General features: G+C 29.9%; 1 protein-coding gene across 2 annotated transcripts in view; it reads right to left on the bottom strand.

Moving 5' to 3' along the window:
* Positions 1–6,590: 6,590 nt before the first annotated feature.
* Positions 6,591–21,489, bottom strand: part of LOC119609481 (nucleosome-remodeling factor subunit NURF301) — a 55,916-nt gene continuing 41,017 nt past the window's right edge. Inside the window, exons 9-16 of one of the 2 annotated variants that reach the window (XM_037964300.1) lie at positions 18,021–18,142; positions 14,522–14,735; positions 14,190–14,458; positions 10,843–11,021; positions 10,639–10,785; positions 10,211–10,574; positions 10,045–10,129; positions 6,591–6,932 (exon numbers count right to left, since the gene is read on the bottom strand). In XM_037964300.1, the coding sequence (XP_037820228.1) occupies positions 6,730–6,932; positions 10,045–10,129; positions 10,211–10,574; positions 10,639–10,785; positions 10,843–11,021; positions 14,190–14,458; positions 14,522–14,735; positions 18,021–18,142 (1,583 nt within the window). In that variant the 3' untranslated portion in view covers positions 6,591–6,729. Of the gene's footprint in view, positions 6,933–10,044; positions 10,130–10,210; positions 10,575–10,638; positions 10,786–10,842; positions 11,022–14,189; positions 14,459–14,521; positions 14,736–17,173; positions 18,143–21,489 lie in introns of those variants that run through there. The other variant, XM_037964307.1, reaches the window with a different exon arrangement.

The raw sequence follows: 21,489 nt of genomic DNA, 5'->3' as shown, positions 1-21,489 counted from the left end.
GGGGTATAAATGTATAGATTATAACAAAAATAATCTGGGTTTTTGGTCATATTGTATTGACAAACAAAAACTACATTACGGAAACCCCATCTATTTGGGGAGTACTGTGTGAATTTCATTTAGAATTGTGTAATATTGATTCTTATTCAATAAAGCTAACACCAAGTACCGTCCTAGCCACTCTAAGTATGGGGATATCACCGTATACCACTATAGAACTATTACATGCTAGAATCTTGATATTCTACCTCATATTTTGAATGCATTATTTTATGAATAAAATACAGTGGGCGTAGTTGGATTTGGATAGTTATTCTTGATTTGGGTTCTAACTATATATAAGTGTATGTATTAGTTGAAAAATGTTGCTTTTGTGGATCTTAGGTGATGAGAACCGCCTCTATTTGTAAATATCTAAATTAAGTATTTTTCCCGTACCACACGATAGTTCACTTTATATTGTTTCGAAGCAACCTAAGTTCTGTTTAGTGGTCAAAATTTATACGTAGTGTTCTTTTAAGTTCGTATATGGACTTTGGAGAAGATAAATGAGGACTTCAATGGTTTTTGCTTGAATACAAGTCGCTCTCCTTTGGCAGTTAAAGATTTTGAATGACAACTCAGTGCGTTTTTTTTAATAATTCTTTGTGTTATTTCATCAATTTCTATATTTTATATTTTTTAATGATTGATTAACCTTCACATAATTGAATTTCATTGATTTATATTTGTCCTAAAAATCTAAACTAGTTTTTTATATTGGAATTGCCTCATTATTTCCTTTTAAACATTTTTTACGCAAATAACTACACCGTTTCACACAATGAGGATATGATTTTTAAAAATTACAATTGAAAAATACTTAACACGTGTCCTTTTAACAATAAAACAATAAATTCCAAAAAGCAATTAAAAAATAATTTGAAAAACCCAACGAAATTAACTGGAAATTTCAATATGCAAAATACTTTATTGACGTGCAAATTATGATGAAAAATAATAAAATGCAACAACAAATGCACCAAAATTTTTATTTTAAAATTTTTTTCTTGGTTTTCCCATTCTACACAATCTCTATTTTCAATTGGAAACCATAAATTTACTTTTTACCTGTTTTTTGGAATTTTATTTATGAACAAAAAACAAAATTCTCTTAAAAAAAGGTAGGCAAAAAACTTAGTTGATTCACTGTATATAAAATACAGCTAAAAAAAATGATTGAATTCGTTTTGTGCGAAAGAGAGGGAAATAGTTTTTTGCTCGTGACGCCTCTGTATACCCTGTGCCTGCAGTCGGCCAAAAGGCCAAGTGGGTGGTACCCCAACAACCAAGGCGCTCATGTCTTCGGAGCGAGCTGCGGAGGTCAAAGGTCTACCACCCGAAAACCCTAGCAAAGTAGCCAAGACACCAGGAAAGGTAAAGAGGACTGGCAAACTTCCGGCCCGCTCTTATACTGACCTCTGCAAGAACGTCAGTAGGGAAAGGGCTCCGATAGTGACCGACTCTCCAAACCAGTGGTGTGAAAGTAACCAAGCTCAACGAAGAGATCTGATCCAACCCCGGCTGACGCTGCTAAATGCCCCCGCACAGTGGAAAATTTTATTGATTTCGGTATCGAAAATGGTTTTTGAAAAGTTTGCATTTTTGATAAAAAAATTATATTTCCGTAAAGCTGAGATAACGTACTACGGGGCCCCGTAAGGAGACAATTAAGAGAGCCAGATCTGGAGATGATCAACCCTCTTCATCCAGCAAGAAGGTGAAGAAGCCAACCTGCCAGGAGTGGTCGGAATGATCCAGAGGGAGGATCAGTACCGATTTCTGGCAATTAATTGAAGGTAGGCTGATTGATGAAATCGCCATATTTGAGGATAATTCGGAGGATGTTTCCTTCAATGGTGCAGACTGGGTTTAGGGCTCCTTAACTCCTTGGAGTTCTTAAAATCGGTGTAAGGAGAGTACTGGCAACGACTTTCGATTCCCAGTGGATCTTAAGTCCATAGATGTCCAAGATAAGATTTGGTCTTCGCACTGTCAGGTTCCGGTACCCGAAACATGACGACCAAAGAGGTTGCTAGTGGTGCAGATAAACCTGCATAACTGTGAAGCAGCTTCAGCCGATTTAGTAGCCTTCCTCTCATCATCTGTAACAAGGGCGATACGCCGACGTTCAGGAACAAGGATAGGGAGGCAGTTATAGATATAACCTTAAGTAACCGTTTAGAAGATCTCGTTAGGGATTGGAAGGTTGTAACGGAAAGTTCATTTTCAGACCATAGTCGCATTACCTTCACACTAGATTTTCTTTTGGCTAGGAGTACACCTTTTAGGGATCCTAGGAAGACAAATTGGGGAACCTTTAACGATAAGGTAAATTCTGGGTTGGCACAACGGGCCTTGCAAGAATTGTTGCAAACGGATTTAGAGGGGGTTGTGAATAAATTCACAGACCTACTTAACAAACAAAATTTAATACAAAAAACGTGTTATTTTTAAATTGAAAAGTGATTTATTTATATATTTTTGTGCTCAACTGATCCCGCGTGCATTGGCCCTTTACGGAAATTTTCAAGCGGAAAGACGAGCAGCTGATTGCCGCATACGTCCGCATGCCGCGTACATTGGCCCTGTACCTTAATGGTTGCACTGTCTGGCGGGAGGCATTAAGAAGGACAGTTACAGAAAGTTGCTCAATAAAGCTCAAAGGTGTGCCTCTATTGGTATTACTGGTAGCATTAGAAGTACTCCACAAGCGACCTTGGACATCATTCTGAACCTGTCACCTATAGAACATTTTGTAGTGGTTGTGGTGGCTAGGAATATACTAAGACTCTACGAGTCTTCGATAATCAAATCTGTTCGCGACAATCATAGAAAAATTTTGTACGAAGTAGGTCTACTTTCAGAGTAATACCTTTCGCGGAATTACGGAGACTGTTTGGGGGGTATGCAGTAGGGATATAACTAATTTGGCGAAATTTTTGGCATACCACCCCGTGATTGCCAATGTTGTGTAAGTAATGAAAATAATTTTTTTATATCATTTGGAATCAAAAACATCACGCACCAACCCTAATTTCTAATATAAACCAAATTTTTTCAAGTTTTTATTATTTTAAAATTTTAATATTTATATACGGTAATATTTTACCGAAAAGTATACTTTTGTCATATTGCGACTCATCACTGCCTATATCTCTGGACTTATTGACTTTTACGCAAATATACTATTTTACATCCCTAAATCAAAAAGTCTATAATATATATTTGTTAATCATGGACCGATTTTACTGGATTTAATCAAATAAATTCTTAAAAGCATATCTAATTGAATTATTTTAGATTTGGATTCTCGAGATTTATGGAGCCTTCAAAAAATTAATTTTAAAGAACATACGGACAGACATTTGGTGCGTGAACTTTTTTAAAAACCGCGAAAAAATAACAACGTATTTTTTTATTCACATTTTTTAATGGCCTAAAATGCTATGCCAACTTGCATATATGTATGCAACAAATGTCAATAGTTATATCCCTAGTGTGCAGTCTTCAAGATGGATACTGACACGGGTGCCTCTGTCTAAATCGTGGATATCAACATAAAACGGTCTTTCAGACTCTCTGTCGAATGTAGTGTCTTCCAAGCAGAGATCCTGACGATCTGAAAAGCGACGGAACTGATACGGAATCATATTGATCCGGGGTCAGTTGTGACTATTTATATTGATAGTCAAGTTGATTTCAGAGCATTAGGCTGTCACACGTTACATTCGCACTTGGTTACAGGAAATTATGAGACTGTTTGTTTGTAACGTTCATGGTAATAAGGTTGGGGACGAACTAGCTACATTAGGTTCGAACCTTGATATAGCTGGCACGGAAAGAATGGTAATACCACCCATTTGTCATAGGTTGATATTCTAGAGAACACGTGACATCATCAACCAGTCCTGGTACAGTAGATTGGATTGCGAAATATCAAAGGCCATCTTGCCAAAACTTGACATGGGTGCTACCAAATTACTCATAGGACTGGATAGACGCAGTCAAAGGGTTCTGATAGGGATTCTAACTGGGCACTGCTTAGACAGAATCTTTGCCAGTAAATGGGACAGTAGTATACCGGACTATTGCAGGTTGAGGGAATAGGCTCCACGACGATCTGGGGGACTTTCTCGTCTTGTTGTTGTGTTCTTTGTTTCCCTGTTTTTGAATCTTCACTTCTTGAAGGGAATCACAATGGACCTTATGGTCTCCACCTGGACATACACCGTTGTTATAAAACGATTGGTCAGTCAGTGGTTAATTATGCTGCTCCAGTGTGGTCATCTTCGCTCAGTGATTCCAAGTGGAGAAACAGAAAAATCTGTTAAATGATTATTGAATATAGAAAATTTTTTTAAATTCGTTTAGTTAATATACAATGCTACAAAAATAACAATAAAACAAAATTATTGTACTTAAAACTTTTCTGTATAACGTCAAAAATTAAAGTAAATTCACTTTTTTGTCGGACAAAATAAAGTGTAAATTTTATATATCACTATTTAAATTTATTGTATATCAAAATTTTGTATCTATTTTGGTTCTGTTTTGAATATTTGGATCCACTTAAACCATTATGGTAATTTTTTACCATTATTATTCCCAATCGCCTTCCCTTCCTCTTGTTTTTCCGCATATGATTATTTTCAAAATGAATCCATTTTTATTCACTACTTCATCAGAATTTTTTATCAATTGTGATCCAAAATTAATCTATTGGATTTAGGGCGGTGCTCTGAGCAGGTTATTCTAATTTTTCAGTGTTTTTATTCGTACAATAATGATTTGTAGCCTTTGTTGTGTGTTTGAAATCATGAATCTGTTGAGACATGAAGTCCCCAAGACCATTTTTACGCCATTTATTTCAGGATTTTTATTAAATTTGCTCGTGTATTGCTCATTTGTAATTACTTACTCCACTTTTAACTAAGATTCCAGCTCCTAAAGTTGAATAATGTACCAATACTGATAGCCCTCCACGCTAATGTTTAAAAACCAGGGTATTGTTTTACAAGTTTTGTATATTAAATGGCTTACCTCTTACTCATTGTCGACATTTTAAATTTTTCGATACAAATAGGAACTCATCTGACCAACTCATAAATTTGTGCTAAAAAATACAAAATTAAATACTAAAATCGGAAGAAACTTTCCGCGCTTTTAAATAAGTTGGTGGAAGATTCAAGATATGGGTCAGTTGACTCTTCGTATGTGTTAAATTTTTAAATTTATGTGTGGGGAACCTACGGGAAATGTATTCAGAAAGGTCTAGTGAACACTACGTGAGCATATTACACTCAAATCTAAAGATCAGTGCCTTGGAAATGGACTTAATAAGCTTAAGTACTTGATAAAGTTAAAAAATAACATTAATGTAGGAAAAAACACCAGAAAATTGAAATTCCCTGTTCAGAGCACCACCCGAAATCCAACAGATTAATTTTGGACCACAATTGATCAAAAAATTCCGATGAAATAGTGAATAAAATTGGATTCCTTTTGAAAATAATCGTATGCGGGAAAACAAGGGGAGGGGAGGGCGACTGGGAATAATAATGGTAAAAAAATTGCCAAAATGGCTTAAGTAAATTTTGAATTTTTAGAAGAAATTTTAACAATGATATATAAAATTTACACTTTATTTTGTCCGACAAGAAAGTGAATTTACCTTAATTTTAAATTTTATACAGAAACATTTTAAGTACAATAATTTTGTTTTATTGTTATTTTTGTAGCATTGTATATTAACTAAATGAATTTATATAAATTTGCATTATTTAATAATCATTTAACAGATTTTTCGCTGAAAGAATATAGCATGAGTACTTTTGCTCTTTATTTTGTCCGATAGTGTATGTGCAGGATCCATACCTCGTATACGGCAGCTTTGAACGACATTCATAGAGACGTCATAAATTCCGCGGTCGCATGATACCGCATGAAGAAAACCTGCCGCGGAAAACAATAGTAGTTCTGGCACAACTAAGATCGGGATGGAGCAACAGGATCAATGCCTACTGGTCACGTATAGACCGTGCCTTCCCCAACGAATATCTCGTATGTGGTCAGGGTCCTCATGACACCCACCACATATTCAACTGCCCTGCCAACCCTACTTCACTCCGTCCAATGGATTTATGGACGCATCCAGTTGAGGTAGCCCAATTTTTAGGCGGACATTGATGTAGAACCCAGCAACAGGTTTTATGTTTCGTAAAATATTAAAATTAAATGATAGTAAAAGATATTATAGTTAACAACGGTTTATTAAATATTATTTCTATAAAAATATGGTTTAATAATCCCTTATTAACTATAATAATATTAATTAGGCAATAGGCGATACGGATCAGTTTGTTTTTTATTACTAGACTTAGCTGACAATATTAAAAATATATTTTACATTTTTCATTTAGTTTTATTTATTCTTATATTATTTATTACAGATAAAAATGCATATTTACAAAACCATAAAGAATGGTTGGTTATTCTGCTTAATACGACTGTACAAAATTCTATTCATAATAATCTTATGTTTAATTATATTTTAATTTCTAGAGTAAGCAAACAGTTACAACTTTTATTATTACTTTTTTTTCAATATTTCACATATCTTTATAATAAAAATACTACTAATGGCTCAAAATTAGTAACTTTTTGTAAAGTAAAATAAACAATACTTTATTACGACTGACTTACTACACATTCTCGAAAATTTTTTATTTTTTGAACAAAATATGATTCCAAAGCTTCAGCACACTTATAAAAAGACGATTCTTTTGGATTATAATAACGGCAGTTATCGAATATTTTCGTCATATCACCAATGAATTCCGAGAGTTTAGAGTAAATATTCTTATTCAAGTTTTCTTCAATTTGTTTTAAATCTGAAAATTAAAAAAGGAATAAGTAAAACATTTCATTATTATTATACACTATGGTCCATTATAATAACTTGCCAATAGCTAAAGTGAGGAAGTTATCGTAGAGACAATTTGTTTTACGTTATTACAAGTATACTTAAAGCTAAAAGTGTCCGATAAGTTTTACCTATCATTTTTAATGTAAGCATTAAGCATTTGATGTTGTCATATTAATTTTTCTTAATATGAAAGAAAAACAACTAAGAGTTGTATATTGTATATTCGGCTGTGCCGAATCTTATATACCCTTCACCATGATGTGTTAAAAAAACAGTGAGTACGAAATTTATTACAAAAAATCTAAAAATACCAGTCGTAAAACGAAAAATTATCCCGATTTCCTGTGTGTATAAAAGCCAAAAAGTACCAGAACGAAATAGTACCAATAATACTTTCCTGCAGATTTTCACAAACTTAGGACTCTTAGAGCCAATCTTTAGGTGAAAGATTAGCGATTAAATTAAAATTAATCCTCGAAAGATGTTTTTGAGTACTCAATTAGTTAATTTTGTTTGCAAGTTTAAGCGCCCAATGGAGGTGGTTTAATCTTAAGCACGAAATGCAAAAGTGTAAACAGCTGATGCAAAAAATTAATAAAATTTTTATAAATATAAACATTAAAATGTTCTATTTATTGATTAGTATAAATTATGGACACTTCAAAATCCTTTTTTTGTTTTTAATTTAAGTTTTCATTAATTTTCATATTAAATTTACAATTGTCATCTTCTTTTTTATAAAATATGCATTGTTTTGATAACAAACAGTGACGTTTTCTGTTGTTTTGTATGGTAACACTGCGAAGTTTAATCTTGTACTCAAAAACATCAAAGGGGATTAACATAAGATTCAATTTATTTTTACATTAACTAATCTGATTATTAATTGGCATTTGATTACCATTTCAAAAACCCGCTCTTAATGTTTAATTTTATGTTTCTAGGATCACGAAGAAGGAAAAAGTACAAAAAAGTCCCTTTTAATATGTTCTCGCTCTTTTAATTTCTATGTTCAATATGTTAGATAATTCAAAAAGTACCTTTTGAAGAACGAAAAAGTAACAAAAAGTCCCCTTTTATGTGTTGCCACTTAATCCGGGCTCTACATGCTTAATTTCATGTTTCTAGGTTTAAAATTATAGGAAATTCAAAAAGTACCTTCCGTAGAACTAAAAACTAGCAAAAAGTACACTTTTATAGGTTCTCATTTAATTAGGGCTCTACATTCTTAATTTCATATTTCTAGGTTCAATAATATTGAAAATTTAAAAAGTACCTTTTGTACAACGAAAAGGTACCAAAAAGCCCCCTTTTATAGGTTCTCATTTAACTCGGGCTCTACATACTTAATTTCATGTTTCTAGCCAATAACAACACACTGCTTCATTCGTAATTGTTGTTCTTTCTTTGCATTGTTTTTATAAGTATAATAACAAAATTTACCATATGGTTATATGTTTTGTTGTTGTTTGTTTATTATTTCTGATTCGGATCTCGCAGATATCTGGGGTCTTCTGAAAACTGATTTCAACATACACACAGACAGGCAGATGGACGGACAGACAAACAGACATTTGAAAACAAACTTAACTAAAAAAGGTGGGTTCCGTAGACGGACATCGCTAAACCGACTTCGACGCCTATAAGGAGTTACAAATTGTATTTGTAACTTATGAGGACACAACATTAATATTTTTAAATTATGAACAGAATAACAAACTTATATACATATACCCTTCTACGAAGGTGAAGGGTATAATAGTTTTAATTAAATTTTTCATATAAAAAATAATAATTAAAGGGTTAAATTACGCATATTGTAATACAAACTTACGTTGTAATAATGAAAACATATTTAAAGTTCACTTTATTACTATTTTCTAGGATAAGCTTTAAAGGTAAGTTTTAATAAGGGGCCTAATATAATTAAAATTGTTAGATTAAAACATTTTTTAGATTGTTTAATAAAATTAGACGAAAATAGGTATTAGTGGATATGTTAGAATAATATTGCAGTAAACAAGTAAAGTATTCCAAATTAATTTTCACATGTCAATATGAATATAGATAATTTGTACCTATACATGTTTCGATCCAATCGTTAATAATAGCGGTTCTCAATCTTACTAGTATATTTAAAAACCTATTAAATCTACTTTGAATTTTTTCTAGAGATCGTGCTTTGTTATATGTAATATACTTGAACAAAATTATTTTTGTTGTAATGCTCATTCTCAGTTGTAATTCGGGTTTGAGTTGGAGAACAACTCTCGCGTCACACTTGTGTGATACATTACTTTTTATAACTGTGCAGTTATACAGTGTCTGTATTAACCTCGTGCTGTCGTTTTACCTCGAAGTGAGGTTATGTATTGACTGGTGAAGACCATTAAAATTCAACAGTTTATACCCTGGCAGAGACCATTAAAACTCTTAGATCTTTACTGGTTGAGAACCATTTAAAACTCGTTTTTAACAAAAGTGTTCAAAGGTTTCCAGCTTCCTATATGGAGATATAAGTCGACTTGGAGGACTTCCTTTGAAACAACGTTTAGAAATTTACTTTCTATCTTCAAATTTGTAGTTTCCATTTACAAAACTTAGATAATCCTACGTCAATTGGACCTAGGATTGGAAATACACGAATTATATATACATGGCAAAAATTATCAACTCAAAGACAGCGGTTTCAGCTAAAAAATGAACTGTTTTAGTGAAACTGTTACAACATATTTTGATAAATTTACTAAGTTTATACATATACATATAAGACTCTTCTTTCCATGGCTAATCTAGTACAGAATTGTAAATTTAATATAAATACATTTTGTTGTTATGTATTATTTTGAATGGGCGTGAAAACTAATTTATATCATTTAGATTTTTACTTCTACATTAAATTTTAACTGTCATATTCATAATAAATAACTTGTAGGAACTAATGACTTGCTTTCTTTCCTTGTGAGAATTTACAGATTAAAAAGTGTTCAGCAAGTTAATTATTACCTCGATTTTTATTATGAATAAGGCGTAAATTTAAATTTATTCGTCTAAAATAAATAATATAATGTACTAACCCATTGGTTCTTTTATAACTTTATAATAGTCTGGAGCTTCTTTTGGGTCTACAGGTTCCATGAATGGCCAGGCACTCTTATGTGACTATTTATGAATAAATAAATAAAAAATATAAATATTAATCTAGTAAAACTCTTTTTTAAACAATAAGGTTGGTGCACTTACCCTTATTTGCTTAATCAGTTTTCGCAATTCAATAGTTTCATGTTCACTCAAGTTTTTCATATTAGCCATATTTACGGAATTATTTTTTTGACAAGCGGGGCACACATATTCATCGATGAATTCTGCCTCACTTTGGACAATACCAACACAACGACCATGGAACCAGTCCTGGCATTTGTCACAACAAATATAAAATTGTGATTCATCATATGGCTGCTTGCATAGACAATACAGTTCTTGTGTATCTCTTGCCTTTTTGCAATCAGCACAAATAAATTCCGATAATTTTTTAGAGTCTTCTTCAGTAATATTCACACAATCGCCATGAAACCAATTGCTACAAATGTCGCAACCAACATAAAATCTGAAATAAAATATTAATTGTTAAACATTATGGACATTTAGTTAAAATGTTATTCTTTTATTACTTGGTATCATCATATGGAGTACGGCATATGCAATAAAGTTTCTCCTTTTTCTTATTTAACTTTTTAGGTTTGTTGTATTGATTCCTTGGCGAAGTATTAATGGCTGTACCACTTCCAACTGTCTTAGAATTTGTTTGTTTATTTTGCCTGAAAGGAACAAATTCTTAAATTATTAATTTTTTAACTTGTTTTATTTAAACATACTTTTTTGTTTCGACATGCGGAGAGTTTTGTGTAAAACCATCATCATCTTCACCTAATTTTGTCGTCCACATCTTTCTAGACATTTCACCTTTTATTTCACTTTGTATATTTCTTTCAAGAGTAGACCGTTTTTTTAATATGTTGCTTTTAAGAATAATCTTATGGCGTTCTAGTGTTTGCTAAAAATAAAAAATATATTTTCTATAGATCTGTTTACTTTAATTGAGTAGATGTCTCTTTTGTAATAACTTTTCTCGTTTTTCATCACCCCTATTCTGCATTTCGATTCGACGCTCCACCACTCACAAAATCGTAACTACATACGATCGTAATGAAGAATACACACAATTATAAAGCATTGACATGAAATGCAATTGCTTTTTCTTTTTTCCCACGATTTGTTAATAAAGCTTTTTTCGATCGTAATGGAAACTTAATCGAAATGCAAAATAGGGACATGCACCCCTATTTTTGAATTTTTAATATCTGCATTCTCTTCTTTGATTTCTTGTTTTTATACCCCTCACCTTCGTAATATCTCGGATTTGCATTGGTTCGATTATTCAAAATACTAGCATTAACACCCCAGTAAAAAATAATTGATATCATACTTCACAAAAGACATCTTAATCACATCTAAAAATGCTATTACATATTTTTCGCTTTTATAAACCAAAAATTTCTGCAAATGAAAACTCAGTTGAATGTGAGGAAAGAGATGTGAAAAGTCAATACACAAAAAAACTTATTCGAAGTACATACTTTAAAATTTGGTGAAAAAAAACAATGAAATTTACATAAGCGTATCATTGAAAGTAAGTGGTTTATTTAATAATAACAACATCCCTCCAATGACACACTAATGTATTTTTTTTTTTTTTTTGGAAGCACTTCGAGTTACTAGTTGTGATGAAAATACTACATTTTTTCCACACTATTTTTGCTGGGTTTCATCACTACCCAGCAAAAAAAAAAAAACGTGCAAGAAAGTAGTAAATGCATGGGTTTAAATGATAATGAACTGGTTCATATTTAGGTGAAAGATGCATGTTTAGCGTGACATTGGCGAGAATGGGTTCGTATTTGGAAAAATAGTTCGTCATTTAAAAGAAAGCTTATAACCAATGAACATTCGATGATTTTAATGCGAATTATCATTGGTGCACTATATTTATTTTAAAATGCATTAAATTGGTGTGATATTGATAAAAATTATGTACGATAACAAAATAAAACATTAATAACTGATTTTGAATTGCATTAAAATTCATTCAGAATAAAAATACCCATTATATTTCAAAATCCGTTAAGAAGTCAGTCAACTTGGTTTTTTCCTTCTCTTACTAAGCAAGATGTTAAAATGGACTTAATATTAATAATTTTAACAAATATTAAATACAAAAACCTAATAAAATTAATGTCATCTTTAATATTTATTTGTATAAAATTCACGTTTCCTTTACATCCTGAGAGAATACCAAAGTACAGTGAAATATTACAATATTACAATCCCTATAGTAAAGTTACATGAGTTAATTGAATGCAATATTTCATACGTTTACTTATGATAAATGTATTAGAATAAAGGAATGTATTTAAAATGCATTAAAATACGTACTAAAGAAAACATGAAAATATCCCTTCTTCTTGAACAACTTTTAAATTAGGGTGAAAAACCTATGAAATTTAAATTAGTGTGTCATTGGAGGGATGTTGTTCATTTTTGACAAATGCATTTCCTCCCGTTTTCTTTAAAAATATTCTCTGATGATATGTACGTATTTGAACATGTCTTTAAATTTTGTGCCATTCTCAATGCATTTTTGCGTTTTTGTATTCGTGATCCTGTGTTCTTTTTAAAAGTTCTACTTAAAAGTTTTAAAAAGAACATTTTTCAATAAATATTTTAAAATACTTCTACCAAATTTGATGTCAAGAGAACAAGAAGAGTTGGGAATTTTTTTTATGCTGTCAGGATAAAAAGATGTCAAAAATGTCTTTCAAAATTTGTATCCTATAATTTAGGTTTTAAATTTTCAATACAACAGGATCACGCTTATTTAATTTCTAGTTTCAAACTTATATCATCTGGTTTGTGTTTAATTTTGAGTGCCGGACGGTGTTATAGGTAAAGAGAAAAAACTACATTTCTTTATAAGAAGTTGTTTTTTGTGCAACAGTTCAAACGCTGATTTAGGCAAAACTTGAGATCGTACTATAATGAGTCTAATTTTAAAATGTTGCTAACTAATGTCTCTTTAAAATGGTTTTAATTTTATCCAAAAATGGTGTATACTTTTTTTAAATTAAATTTTAATCGTGTTCGAACGCTACCTTTTTTCCATCATGATGTTTATGTTGTTTTTGTTGCTGCTTTGAAAAATATATATGACTAATGTCCTTTTAAGTAATTTTACCTTGTGTATTAGCGTCAAATGAAGTTCGATGATTACAAAAATTGGCAGTACGGTTAAGAGGAATAGATCTGCCGATTTTGTTTTGTCCATTATGTTGTTTTTTAGGACTTTCTGGCGCCCTTTTGAATTTCATGTTAATAAATTCGGTGCTTTTGACAATATGGTTCTAAAAATTTGCGACAACATGTATTTTGATGCAGGTGACCATTTTCAATAAATTTTTTTACCCCTATTTGCATTTCAGGAGTCGATATATTTAACAAAATTATGAGTTTAAAATTGTTCGATTGTATGAGACCTAAGTAAAATAAAGGACCGATTTCAAATATTTTCAATAACCTTCGTCTTTAGCATAATAGAAGACAGACAACGCCCCATCGGCAAAACAAAGAACACTTGTTCACGAACTTTTTAGAAGTGAACGTTCTGTGAGCGTCGTAAGAATCTGTATACAAAAGTCTTTCTTACAATACAGTTAATGCTGCTCGTTAATCGATCCAAAACTCTTTCATTTTTTTTTAAATAAATAATATTCATATTTAATATGGAGCTGCAGCTTCGCTCCCAAAGAGACTCATATGGCTCGCGAGCCATATTCTGCCGACCCCTGATATAGCCAACTTATTTAATTTATTTGACTCCATTACAAACAAAAAACAAAGAAGAATTCAGATTAATGATTTTCTTGACATCGACAGGTTCATCTACTATTTTTTAAACGTTAATTTGTATATACAGTCAAACTCGCTTATAACGAATTCTCGGTTATTACGAACAATTTTTCAGGTCCCGATATTTTAGTAATTATTTCCATACAAAAACTCGGTTATTAGGAAGCCTCCAATTTTTAAGTATAACGAATAAATTTGACTGGTCTCCCGCAGTTCGTTATAAACGAGTTTGACTGTAAGAAGAAAAATTTTTACTTACAGCCAGCTCACTTTTGTTAAAATCATTTGAGAGATTCATGTAACTTAAGTCATCCTCTATTTTTGAATTGTTTCTAGCCTCCGTGTCGAAATTAATTTCGTATTCGTGAGTATTAATATTTGATTGTTTTTTATCGAAATCATTACTCTGTCCCTCTATTATATCTGTGTTTACTTTTAATGTCGAAGGCAATTGAACTAGTGTTGAAATTTCGTTGTTAACAATATTCAAATTATCGTGATTCATTGTAGAGCTGCTGTTGTTGGTATCTACAAAAATAGTAATAATACAATTAATAGATTTTATTTTTTCGCTGTTGTTAGTACTAATACTTTGTTCTGAGGAAAAGTCAATATATTGATGTGTAGTATCGCCTGTGCTGGATGTCAAAGAAGAATTTTTTTGATTAGAAATTTCCGGTTCGCCTTCTGTTCCTTTATTTGTTAAATTATATTTAAAATGTATTCCACTATTTGAAAAAAGTTTTTGTGCTGCTGTATTTGGGTTCTCTGTTGTATTTACTTGTTTAGTTGAAACATATGTTGTCTATTAAAAATATATTTAGATATAAATTATTCAGTATACATATGTCTAAAAGGCAAATGAAAGGTTGGATTTATAATACGAATCTAATAGAAGTTATACACGTTAAAGTACATTCATTAATTTTACCAGTTCAAAGCAGATAAATAAGTATATAAAAAAAGTTGTTACAAGTATATATTTTGAGTTTTTAACATAAGCACACATTTTCAAGAATATTTAATTATTTGTTCATTACAATACAATTGAAAATTATATTCTAACCTAATTTAAAGAGCAGGGTGGCGACGACCATATGCCCGATGTAGTATCTGATAAGAATCGAACCCACAACCCCATTCTGATAAGCTAGCACAATACCAATTAACATTCTCAACATTGCAGCTGATTTTTATTTGATTATTTTAAAAGTGTATGGGTTGTGTCAAATTTAAATTATTTATTTTTATTATAAAAAAAAAAAAAAATAATTTGTATTTTCAAACCAAAAAATTTCAAATCAAGAACTATGAACTAAAATGCTGATAAAAAGTTCTCAAACAAATAAATTCATTATCCTCATTATCATTAAATATATCGACGGGTTTACGGTTAATATTGTGAATTAAGATAAATTTTTTTGTTCCAAAATTTATGTTTTACAATTTTAGAAATTTCATTTTGACAAAACCCATACTCTAGACAACAAAAAATATTGTGTTTGGTGCCGAAACGCTTTCACCTTACTTATTACATCATGACTTAATGGAAATAAAAAATAAAATTTGTATTAAATATGTATATAGAAAATAATCAAAAGTAATCCTTGAAAGTAGCCGAATGATTTTTTATTATTAACAATAATTTGAAATAATCTCCGATTATTTTTATATTATTTATAATCAATTATTAATCCTTAGAAATTAATAATTAATAACGATCTTTTTTTTTAAATAAGATCTCATTACTTGAAGTTTAAATAAATTACAACTTAGAGCGGGTTTTTGAGATGGTAATCAAATGCCAATTAATAACCAGATTAGTTAATCTAAAAATAAATTTAATCTTATGTTAATCCCCTTTGATGTTTTTGAGTACAAGATTAAACTTCGCAGTGTTGCCATACAAAACAACACAAAATATCACTGTTTGTTATCAAAACAATGCATATTTTATAAAAAAGAAGAAGACAATTGTAAATTTAATATGAAAATTAATGAAAACTTAAATTAAAAACAAAAAAAAGCATTTTGAAGTGTCCATAATTTATAATAATCAATAAATAGAACATTTTAATGTTTATATTTATAAAAATTGTATTAATTTTTTTGCATCAGCTGTTTACACTTTTGCATTTCTTGCTTAATATTAAACCACCTCCATTGGGCGCTTAAACTTGCAAACAAAATTAACTAATTGAGTACTCAAAAACATCTTTCGAGGATTAATTTTAATTTAATCGCTAATCTTTCACCTAAAGATTGGCCCTTACACTATTATACTTTTTAATTTTGTTTGAAATTTTGACAAAATTTATTAATTTTTTACAATAAAACACTTATGTTTCTTATAAATTCAATTCCAAAATTGATGGTAATCTAATCTATGGGGTTTTATGATTTTATATGGAGCTTAGGTCAAATGGTTCATATTCCTCACAAAATCCTATCCTTTATCATCAAACAACTAAACAACTACTGTTGGATCCATTTACATCATATATCATAATTTTTTGTGACTATTTTTATTAATATCATATGTGCTTATATTAATACATATGTACATACTCTAAACTACTATACCATAAAATAACTGCTTTGAATTGGCCAATTAGTAATTGAAACCTACATACCTTATTGTGTTATATTAGGATCAGTTGTAGTACTTATTCCAGGAAACCTTTAAAAAAGTTTTCGAAGAGATTAACAATAATTTATAAAAGATTTTATCCACTGTTATGATTCGTAAATTGACTTTACATAAACACTACACATCAAAGGTAGGTTCGTTTGCAGCCTTTCTTGCGATTAGATGAGATGATTAAAAAATGAACAAGCCTTTGTGTTATCAAAATAGTTTTTATTAAGATTTTGCGACATATAAATATGTATATACATAACATATACATTTTTCTTTTCCGTAAATATTAAGTCTAATTGCGATCGATGGTTAATCTCTTCAAAAAATTATTTTAAAGATTTCTTGAATGGCCACTTTTTTCAATTTACAGTAATATTTCCTTTTTTGATTTTTTAATATATAAAGTTAGAAATTACAAATAATTTTGTGGTTTTTTGTGTATACAAATTGCATTTTAAAAAGACAATCATTATTAAATTCAACATATAGCGAGCGCTTTTTGTCAACACAAAGGCCAATTGCAAATAATCATCCAACTAATACGAAAAGGTTACTTTTTCAGGGTTCATATTTGTACAACAAAGATTGCAATACACAAATTATTATTTTTATGCCAAAAAAACAAGAATCGTTTATTTTACATTTGCTTACATTTACAGTTTTTGCTTCTAATCAGGTGAATATATTCAAACACAATTAACAAATATATAAAAATTTAAAAATAATGCATGAAATGAACTTAAACCGTTGGTTGTTTTTATTATAAATTTAAATTTCTCTTTAATTTTCATAACTAAAAAAACGAAAACATGCGAAACTTACATAAAAACATTTTGAATATTTTTAAATCAATTAGTCTATTTGCAAAAAGCGCTTGACAATAAAATCAAATTTATTTTTCAAATAACCTTAACTTAAAATGTAAAAATGATTTTAATATAAAAATAAAAAATATTCTTAAATTGAAAAAGTGCAATTTGTAAATAAAACTTTATAATAATGTTAAAACTTATTTTAAACTGCATTAGGAATAATAATAATAATAATGATCATAAAATCCAGCTTTTAGAGTATATATATGCAATTAAGTATTGTTTGTACGTATCTTTGTACATACATATATAAAATATATAAGCCGATCTATTTGAACGTTGTTTTATTTTTCAAACAATTCAAATTAAAAACACATATGTATGTAATTCGCGCCAAAGTCTGGTACATATGTGTGCATTTATTATTTTAACTAAAAGAGCTGGATGTGAAATACTGAATACAACATATATGTATGTACGAACTAACGAACATTAAAAATATATAAATCTATATAATATAATCGAATAAATATTATTGCATAACATATAAATGGATCGATCTACGTATTGAATTTCGCTTAAAGACATTATTAAATAACTGAGTGTATATGTATAATCAACATTAACAACTACTCACTTGTTGTTGTGCTTGATGCACTGGTGTGAGTGGTGGCGGCTGGCCGCTTGGATTTGATGGTTGCACAGCTAAATAAATTTTTGTTGGTCCCAAAACTCCTTGCTTTCCACTAGATTCTTGTGCTAAAATTATAAATAAATGTAAAAGACAAACACAAATTATTTTTAGAATTGAACAGAAAGTATTTTTGTTAACTCAAATTCGAAATTGTTTGTTATTATCAGTTTTATAACTTTTGCTATATGTAAGTATTCGGCCGAATTATTTCAATTTTATTTTTTAAGATACGTTCACAAGAATTATAATATTACATACATATATGAAAATAACACATTTTTTCAAACTATGTTTCTTAATATAGTATATGAAAATATATATTAGCGGGTTTCACTCTTGGTAGTAAAGCACCCTTGTAGGTTTGGTTAGTATGGTAGATATATTATAAATAATAATATTATAAAAAATATAAAGCAAAACATGGAAATTAAAAATTTGAAGACAGAACGCAAATATCTTCATACACCCATTTCCTCAACAAATACCTCAAGCATATGGTAACATAAAGAATGTTGTAAAAACCAGAGCACTCGTGAATATTATTTTATTTGTTTCTCTCATTAAACAACTCATTTTCACGAGATTTATTTAATGCAGAAATGGATTCGTATGACTATCAAAATAGGCTCTTAAATACTTTAGCAGAGATGAGCTGTTTGGAAGCGGGCGGGATTGACATGTTTGCAGTGCCCAGTATAAATTCTCGATCCCAATCCAATAGAAAACATACAAAATTATATGGAGCAACAAATAAAAGCAAAAATCCCCAAGAATTTTGCCAATTTAAGGCCTGAAAGTTAAAATTTATGTCAGTGGGTTCAGGTGAATAAAGAAGGAATGATATTATCAAAATATGCAAATATTCTACGAAATTTGAAATTCTAAGAGAAATTAAATTTAGCCGGTTGTTTTGTTTAATTAATTTGTTAATGATTTTTTTATTTTGTGCTAAATTTATGTCCAGATATTTTTGGGGGTAAATTCACTTTGGAAAGAAAGAAATCTATTTGTAGCAAATTATCGGAACAAAATGTAATGTGTCAAAGGACATAAGGAAGGGCATAAAAAGGAAATATTTGATGTTATAGTTAACATATATCATGTGTGCTAACCTCATGGCCACCACTGTATATATAATAGTGACAAATATTACATTTAATAGATTTAGAAATAATATCATACTTAGAAGGATATGCAAACATTTAGTAAATAGCGAGTTATGAATAAAGTACTGCTCAAAAATATAGCGCACCTTGTGTTAGGTTTTTATTCTTTTTATATTATTATAATCAATTATGTTAGAAAAACATGATTGATGGCAAATTCAAGAACGAAGTTCATTTTATGTAATAAGTATTAAAAATCGGCGTAAGCCGGCAAAATAACGGTAATAGAGTTTTTTATACAAAACTAACCATAAAAAACTGTTTAATAATTAAAGCGCACTATTTGAAATAAGTTGAAACAATATTGAAAAATGTTAATTAATTTTGAAAAATTGCAACTTATTATTGTGAAATAATGCAATTTAATTTGAAGTGACAAATATTAACCAGTAACTGTTGTCTTTCGTTGTTTTTGCTGAAATGTGTCTTGTAGTATCAGTAAATTACTTCATGTCAAAATATAACCCTAATTGGTCAATAGTCCAATTTTTTTAAATGAGGATTTTGCCAGATAAACAACAATATTACCCTCTAACATAGGTCACTTTTTGGCAGATTTCAAATTGTAATAATTTTAAGAACTAATCCGTTAATATCTAACATCGCATTACATCGATTTGATAATACATTTGTATAGTTCTATTTTCCATTTTCTGAAAAAAAAATTTCCATTTACTGAAAATAAAATTGCCATTTAAAAGAATTTTAAAAATATTTTTCTTAGTGGTGTTTCTGTTAGCACATGTGCATCTCTTAGCAACCTTTCTCTTTGCCTATTATCTTTTTTTAAGGATATGAAAATACTAGGGTCACTAAATTTTAACCTTTTGTAGAAAATATGATCATATTTTTGGGTCTATTTAAACATAGACCTAGTTGAAATTGTTTAAGTTAAAATTGATTTAACTACCTTTTTGAAATACTATTTATAACAACGTTAGAATCCTATAAAGCTTCCCTTTTTTTGCAACTTTGTTGGAATATTCTAACGAGTAACCGCTAACGGTGCTTAAATATTGTTTGCCACCAAATTTATGCTTGTTTCGTTTGACATAATCAATCAACTTCTAATTTGTCTACGACACAAGCACTACGTGCAATTACATTTACAAAACCATCTACTTCTACGAGGTAATATTTTGGTTTAAATAAAAAGAGATCTTCATCTCTAATAAATTTGAAATATACATTTGTTTTATTTTTATATAAAATCTTGGGAATCTTGTTGGAGCTGAACATTTGGTCCTAGCGAACCGGATTTCTTAGATCATTTATCGGATTTTTTGGATCTTTATATCAGTACCGGATCTTCTTTGGCACCTTCAACTCCATTCCTATAATACAGTCCACCGGAGATATATTTATCATTTATTTATTTCTACGAAATAAGGTACGTAAATATATTTCAATTGTGAGCAAGTGATAAAATTCGTTTGTTTTGTTTCGCGAAAATACACACACATTTCTTTTGTGAATTTTTGTTTTATTTTTTTTTAATTTGTGGATACATCTCACTAATTTGAACTCTAATTTATATTTAAAATTTTTTAATTTATTTTTGATCCTACGGACAACATATTAAATTAAAGTAAATTTTATTAAAATTTTATTACAAAAATAAGTGGCTTTTACATTTTCTTTTGTGCGTTATTTGTTTACAGATTTAGATCTGTAAAATAAAACAATAAAATACATAAACGGTTGATTCTTCTTCTACCTTTATATTAGTCACCCTACGCTCGGCCAGTTTGACTATTATCACATTTGATTATATACATACATTTTGTAGTCAAGTAGTATTATTAATTTATTTATTTTAAACGACTTTTCAAATATTAAAAAATGTCGGTTTCGCCACTAAACTCGTTTATTAGAGCATCGGATGCCCTTATTGCATTCGGGGCTATGTTTAGTAATTTTGACGAAGAAATTCATACGGTTTATACTTTGGAGATTCAGAGTCAAGAGTTAAAAACACTTTGGGGTAAAGTTAAGACGACGTATAATGAATGTCTTAACTCTTTAGAGGCCGAAGAATTTGATGTGGCAGCCGCTAAATATAAAGCTACCTACACAGCGTATATCCAATGCGGAGGATCTATCCATGAAAAAATAGATGAATTCAAATCTGCTTTGAAAAGCAATGAATCTCCAGCGGTAAATTCGAACTCCGGTAATACAGCTCATAATCTAACACTACCTCCTTGTGATATTGATTCATTCAGAGGTGATTATGTTTCTTGGCC

Source organism: Lucilia sericata, unplaced genomic scaffold (assembly GCF_015586225.1).
Source record: "Lucilia sericata isolate MDLA Ls3-8-SP2 unplaced genomic scaffold, ASM1558622v1 Contig000024F_arrow, whole genome shotgun sequence".
NCBI classification, from domain to species: domain Eukaryota; kingdom Metazoa; phylum Arthropoda; class Insecta; order Diptera; family Calliphoridae; genus Lucilia; species Lucilia sericata.
Note: the sequence above shows the minus strand (reverse complement) of the source record. Positions and strands in the feature narration are given on the sequence as shown.